The sequence below is a fragment of the Coturnix japonica genome, chromosome 1 (assembly GCF_001577835.2).
Source record: "Coturnix japonica isolate 7356 chromosome 1, Coturnix japonica 2.1, whole genome shotgun sequence".
Lineage (NCBI taxonomy): Eukaryota > Metazoa > Chordata > Aves > Galliformes > Phasianidae > Coturnix > Coturnix japonica.
The window spans coordinates 84,672,791-84,680,022 of NC_029516.1; the positions used below are offsets into that span (position 1 = coordinate 84,672,791).

Sequence of the window (7,232 nt, forward strand, 5' to 3'; positions counted from 1 at the left end):
CTCTGGTCATGTGCTCCTAGAGTGCTCTGTTTCAAAGACTGTGTTAAAGATTCTGTTAAACACAGATGTATGCAAACTTTCACTGTACCCAGTGTGGCTAGGAAAGAAATGTGGGAGAGGCTGTAGAATGGTACCTAGGCAAGAGGAAGATGTTAGGTACAACTGTAACTATATTGGGGGGTGGGGAACACCTTAATATATACAAAATTGTTTTTTAAACAATCTGAAACAAAATTCCCCAAAACCCACCCCAGTTATCATCTGAGGATGACCACGTTTTGAAGAGCATAGTGTTTTTTCAAGTCTTTCTTTTGTATTCACAGAAAGGTGTGTAGATTTACTGCACTTTTGTATAACGGTTGTATGAATGTTTAGCAGTTCAAGGATACAATACTTGAATTTCTGCAGAAACTTTTACAGTGTGCGTTTTATATTCATAGGGCACTCAGATACTCATAACCGTTACGGACTCAGAACATTAAGATGTCAGTTACAGCCATATCCTTCTCTTGCCTGCACAGTAGCTACTCCTTGCTATTCAACTTCCAGCACTAGTAGTATAATGCTAACCAGATGTATGTGGCAAGAACATAACAAACAGGCTCCTTGACACATTCAAAAAAGGTGAGTCTAACTTCTATCCAAAGCTTTCTCTGACGAACTGTGCTCAGGTGATTCCTCAGTGTCTCGAGTAGCAGAACTGTTATAAATACCATCAACTGCAGGGACCGTTGTTGGTGTTGTGAGAGGTGTCACAGTGTGTCCAAACCCCTGGTAATGTCCCATAGGTGATGATGGCATTGAAGAAGCATCAGAAATTGGGTCTTGAGTAGAGGAGGATAGTAAACTTGTATGCTCATTTTGTTCATGATCCTCGGCAAAAAACATTTTTCTTGGCTGGCCCAGAACCGTCCTTCCTAGAGTTATGTCAAACAAAAGTAACACTTTAATGCATAGAGCAATATACCAAGGACTTTGAACAAACAGACACTAGGCTAAGCACATTAAAATTACAAGTCTGGTCTTTACTTTAGAACAGTTCTATGTGGGTATTGTTATCTTCAGTTATTGAAACTTCCCGTGAGAGCTATTTGAAAGAAAAATTCAGGACTAGACTGTAAACTCAAGGATTACTGGGCAGCATGTATTGCAAGATACCCTATGAAATGCTCTAAGGAAGCAGCTGCCACTAATTTGGTATGGGATGTTCTCAAAGAACTAATGCCTAATAGTACAAAATAAAGCTTGAAATACGTAGGCTGTTTTACAGATAATATCTGTTACTTACCAACATTTCGAACTTGTTCTGATATATCTGCCCTTATATCAGAAATATCCCACATTGCAAGAAAGGAGTCGAAGCAGGACCCTTCTTCCGCTTCTTGAACATAAGGTTTATAGGAAAAACTGTAGTGATGTGCAATAGCAGCTAGGAACATTTCAACGCAAATGATGAAATCCTGCAACAAGGAAAGAAGTATTAACTAAAACTTAATCATTAATGACTGGGAAAAAAAGAAAAAGAGTTCTTCATTGAATGACTGACAGTAATTGCACTGAGATGTTGGCATCAGCTACTCTTAAAGCAGGGATAGGATGTTCTTGGCAGACATCAGAGTGCAATCCATTTGATGCAGATGCAGGAACCAGTTCGTGCTGGACAGACTGTCTTAGTAGAAGTAGAGAGTCAACAAGACCTTATTAATGAATTCTTTCAAGAACAGTTGCAGTGATATCCTACAGAAATATTTAGCTGGGACATATTCCTTCCACATAACACGTGGGTAGTGAAGTGTTGAGCATAAAACTCAGCTGGGGTGACTAGCTGAGAGTCCAACTTACTATAAATTCAGTATTAATCTAGCCTATGCTAGGTAAGATATGGTAATATTTATTTGAAATCATAGGTCATCTTACATACAGTGATTTCTCCTATAAAGTAATTGCCTCAGCTCCTACCTGTAGGCCTGTAGCCACAGCTTCCACGCTCTGCCATTCCCAAGTGTGTTTCTCAGAAATAACACCAACTTTCACCAGCAATGCAATAAGCACAGCTTGCCTATAAAAGTTATTAATTATGGTTATAACAGTGTTGCCTACAAACCTCCAAGCAAATCTGGTAATCAAGGCCTACTTTTAAGTATACTTGTGTATGTACATGGTAAGAATATTACAAAAAAAAACAAACAACAAAACTTGCTGCTTGCTTAGATTTTAAATGAAAAGAAAGAGAACAGGCTAACATTAAAATTGTGGAATCACCGAGATGGGAAAAGACCTCCAAAATCATCCAGTCCAACCATCCACCCGTCACCAGTATTTCCCACTAAAACACATCCCTCATTATAACATCCAAATACTTGAACATCTCCAGCATTGATGACTCCACCACCTCCCTGGGCAGCCCATTAGAGCACCTGACCACTCCTTTGGAGAGGATGTTCTTCCTAACATCGAAGCTGAATCTTCCCTGGCACAACCCAAAGCCATTCCCTCTACTGCTATTGCTGCTTACACGGGACAAGAGGCCAACCCCCACCTTGGCACAACCTCCTTTCAGGCAGCTGTAGAGAGTGATAACGTTGCCTCCTCCAGACTAAACAATCTCAGCTCCCTCAGCCACTCCTCATAAGGGCCCATGCTCTACATCCCTCACCAGTTTCATTGCCCTTCTCTGAGCATGCTCCAGAGCCTCAATGTCTTTCTTCTAATGAGGTGTACAAAACTGAAGGTAGTACAATATTTACTCGTGGCCCTGAATACCAAAAGAGAAGACAACCTGAGAAATGTTTTTGTTTTTTTTTTTTCTAGTTTGTTATTAGAACAAGCTGCTTCTCTGCAAGAGTGTTACTGCACTGCTCTGATTGCAAGAAGTAACTAGTAAATAATTAACTTACCAGAAGGAAACAAAAACTACCATCTTCACACAAAGGAACTTGCCAACAGGTTGGATAGGGTTCAGTTCTTCACGCAGTACTTTATAAAACAGCACTAGACAATACATAGCAAATAGCTGTGACATTTTGTTAAGTATAACCAGGTAAGTCCAAGCATTGTCGAAGCTGAAGTTTCCTTCATCATACACGCCTACGAGTTCACAAATTAAAGCAATAATAGTAGTAAACGGTCTGACAACAGTGTACTGCAAAACACCCAGCTTACACCTAAATAACAGAACTTCTCCCATTGCCCACGATGGACAACAGCACAGGGGAGTCAGGTGTCTCTGCTGATCTTTTGCTTCTATTATTAATACGAGGTTTGGATATCGGTTGGTTAGGTAATTTGAAAGAAAAACCATAAAATTATAGATGACATAAGCTTCATAGCATTCTCGACATGTATCCACATATATTGCAATGTTGGGGTATTTCAAAGCTATCCAACTGTCTAAACTGTAAATTGGCTCCATCCACAGAATCCTTATTATTGGTTTCTGCAATTTGAAGCGGCCTGTCTCAAAGGGGTAAGAGGGTTCTAGCTGAGGAACTGTCAGGACTTATTGACAGGTGTTTAAACTAGGTAGGATGGGGGAAGGGGACAAAACGAGGGCCGCTGGGTCTGAGGTGGCAGTTCAAGACTTAAAGCAGAGCTTGCTGGGTGCAGACAATGGAGTTAAAAGGCATGGAGAGGGGTGGAGAGATGCTGCCTCTCTCAAGTGCCTGTATACCAACGCTCGAAGCATGGGGAATAAACAGGAAGAATTGGAGTTCTGTGTGCAGTCACGTGGCCATGATCTCATTGCGATCACGGAGACGTGGTGGGACAGCTCACATGACTGGAATGTTGTCATGGAGGGCTATGTGCTTTTTAGGAAAGATTGCCTGGCAAGGCAGGGTGGTGGAGTTGCTCTTTATGTGAGAGAGCAGCTAGAATGTATTGAACTCCACCTGGGGGAGAGTAATGTAGAAGTCGAGAGCTTGTGGGTGAGAATCAAGGGCCAGGCTGGCAAAGGGGACACTGTTGTGGGTGTGTACAACAGGCCTCCTGATCAGGAGGAGGAGGTTGATGAGGCCTTCCATAAGCAACTGGAAGTAGCGGCACGCTCCCAGGCACTGTTACTTATGGGGGATTTCAATTATCCAGATATTTGCTGGATGACCAACATGGCCAGGCATGCGCAGTCCAGAAAATTCTTGCAGTGCATTGAAGATAACTTCCTGAAGCAGGTGGTAGAGGAACCGACGCGGGGTGGGGCGTTGCTGGACCTTATTCTCATCAATAAGGAAGGACTTGTTAAGGAAGTAAAAGTTGGGGGCAGCTTGGGATGTAGTGACCATGAGATGGTGGAGTTTGAGATCCTGAGTGGAGGAAGCAAAGCAAAAAGTAGGATTGCTACCCTGGACTTTAGGAGAGCCAACTTTGATCTCCTTCGGGACCTACTTGGGGCTATCCCATGGGCCAGGGTTCTAGAAGGCAACGGGGCCTGTGAGAGCTGGTTAGCGTTTAAACAGCTCTTCTTCCAAGCTCAGGATCGGTGCGTCCCTGTGACTAAGAAATCGGGAAAAGGTGCAAGGAGACCTACGTGGATGAGTAAGGAGCTCATGTGCAAGCTCCGCAGAAAGAAGAAAGTACATGATATGTGGAAAAAGGGTCTGACCACTTGGGAACAATACAAGAATGTAGTCAGGGTCTGCAGAGATGAGACCAGGAACGCTAAAGCCCAACTGGAGTTGAATCTAGCTAAGGAGATGAAGGATAATAAAAAAGGCTTTTTAAAATACGTTAACAGCAAAAGGAAGGCTAGGGAGAATGTGGGCCCCATACTAAGTGAGGGGGGCGCTCTGGTAACAGGGGATGCTGAGAAGGTGGAAATACTGAATGCCTTCTTCGCTTCTGTCTTTAGTGAAAGGGCTCTCCTGAGAGAGTCTGGAGAATGGGAGATTTCCCTTTAGTCAGGGAAGAGGTGGTCCGTGAGTGCCTAGGAAACATTAAAGTACATAAATTGATGGGACTTGATGGGGTGCATCCGCGGGTGCTGAGAGAGCTGGCGGAGGTCGTTGCTGAGCCGCTCTCTGTCAAAGACCTATCAGAGGTCTTGGAGAACTGGGGAGGTGCCTGAAGACAGGAGGACAGCCAATGTCACTCCAGTCTTCAAAAAGGGCAAGAAGGAAGACCCGGGTAACTATAGGCTGGTCAGCCTCACCTCTGTCCCAGGGAAGGTGATGGAACAGCTTGTGCTGGATACCATCTCCAGACAACTGGGTGATAAGGAGTTTATCAGGAGAACCCAGCATGGGTTCACCAAGTGGAGGTCGTGCTCGACCAACTTGGTGGCCTTTTATGAAGATGTCACTGGCTGGGTGGACAGGGGGAGGGCGGTAGATGTAGTCTACCTTGATTTCAGTAAGGCTTTTGATACTTTCCCCCATGACATCCTTATAACAAAGCTGAGGAAGTATGGGATAGATGAGTGGACGGTGAAGTAGGTTGAGAATTGGCTGTCTGGCAGAGTACAGAGGGTTGTTGTTGGCAGTGCGGTGTCTGGCTGGAGGCCTGTAACTAGCTGAACTGCCATTCAGCGAGACCTGGACAGGCTGGAGAGCTGGGCAGTAAGAAACCGGATGAGGTTTAACAAAAGCAAGTGTAGAGTCTTGCACCTGGGTAGAAATAATTGTATGCACCAGTACAGGCTTTGGGAAGACCTGCTGGAGAGGAGCTCTGCAGAGAGGGACCTGGGCGTCCTGGTGGACGACAGATTAATCATGAGCCAGCAGTGTGCCCTTGTAGCCAAAAAAGCCAATGGCATACTGGGGTGTATTAAAAAGAGCGTGTCCAGCAGGTCAAAGGAGGTGATCCTCCCCCTCTACTCTGACCTGGTGAGGCCTCATCTGGAATATTGTGTCCAGTTCTGGGCTCCCCAGTATAAAAAAGACAGGGATCTCTTGGAAAGAGTCCAGTGGAGGGCCACTAAGATATTGAAGGGCCTGGAGCATCTCCCCTATGAGGAGAATCTTAGGGAACTGGGTCTGTTTAGCCTTGAGAAAAGAAGGTTGAGAGGGGACTTGATCCAGGTTTATAAATACCTGAGGTGTGGGAGCCATAGTGGTGAGTCTGGTCTCTTTTCAGTAGTGCGTGGGGATAGGACTAGGGGTAAAGGGATGAAAGTACAGCATAGGAAGTTCCACACGAATGTGCGGAAGAACTTCTTTACAGTGAAGGTGATGGAGCACTGAAACAGGCTGCCCAGGGAGGTGATGGAGTCTCCTTCTCTGGAGATATTTAAGACCCGCCTGGACACCTACCTGTGTGACATGGTGTAGGGAGCCTGCTTTGGCAGGGGGGTTGGACTCAATGATCTCTAGAGGTCCCTTCCAACCCCTACAACTCTGTGATTCTGTGATTCTGTGACCAAAGTTTGGTATTGCCAAGGTTTTGGGTTTCCTCTTTTACCCCACTGTGAGATCAAGACCTGTTATTCCTTTGTCCAGTTAATTTGGGCTGATTACTGACTGTCTACTTTCCTTTAATAAAACAAAGTTTATTGTTTTCCACGAGTAATTATATTTTACTATCTCATTTACAGTAGAAGAGGAAAGACTCTAGAATACTGTTCTCAGTGATACAGATTCTGGTGACTAGTAAATAGATTGCCCAATAGGTTACTCTGCTTCGTATCCAGAAGAACCCTTCCTTCATTTCATCTAGAGGAGTTCCCACTGCCCTGCTCACGCCCCTGAGTCCCGAGTTTGGGAATCGCTCCTTACTAGACTGGTATTTAAGGCAAAGGCCACGAGAAAGGAATCTTTTTCACCATGCATAATCAAAAGACCAGATTCCTCCTGTTACAGAAAACACCAGGTTTCTCAAATTGAAGGTTTGACTTAATGGCTTTTTTCCTACCTGCCTAAGCCAAGGACTAACTATGGCTTTTTCCCAACTTGTAGCAGTGTATGTATCTTTCAGTTCCACCGGTAAAGCTCTTAAGGACTTGTGAACATTATGTCAAGATCATTGATTAGTAGTTGAATTCAAGTAAGTCTTCACATTACTGATACCCTGTGCTGGAACAGCTGCTGCCACTTATTTAATTGTGTGGTGCTTAAAGTCTTAGAAAATCCTGTGGAATTTTCCCTCTAGTTTTTGTAGGAAGAATCCTGCTACCTTTTTGGAAAACAAACAAACAAACAAACAAAAAAAAAAAAACCAACACGTTAAAATTATGGTGACTTCTAAAAATTCTCAGGCCTGCCCTGCAGTAATTGCTGAAGGAGGCAGAAGTGTCTGGATAG

General features: G+C 44.1%; 1 protein-coding gene across 1 annotated transcript; it reads right to left on the reverse strand.

Annotated features, from left to right (window-relative positions):
• Positions 1 to 277: 277 nt before the first annotated feature.
• On the reverse strand, positions 278 to 3,499 carry LOC107321299 (transmembrane protein 184C-like; the record flags this gene model as incomplete). The annotated part of the gene is made up of 4 exons (XM_032448411.1): positions 278 to 917; positions 1,289 to 1,460; positions 1,960 to 2,059; positions 2,898 to 3,499. Coding segments are annotated over 4 exons (1,161 nt in total), but the record flags the coding sequence as incomplete, so codon positions are not given.
• Between the last annotated feature and the right edge of the window lie 3,733 nt (positions 3,500 to 7,232).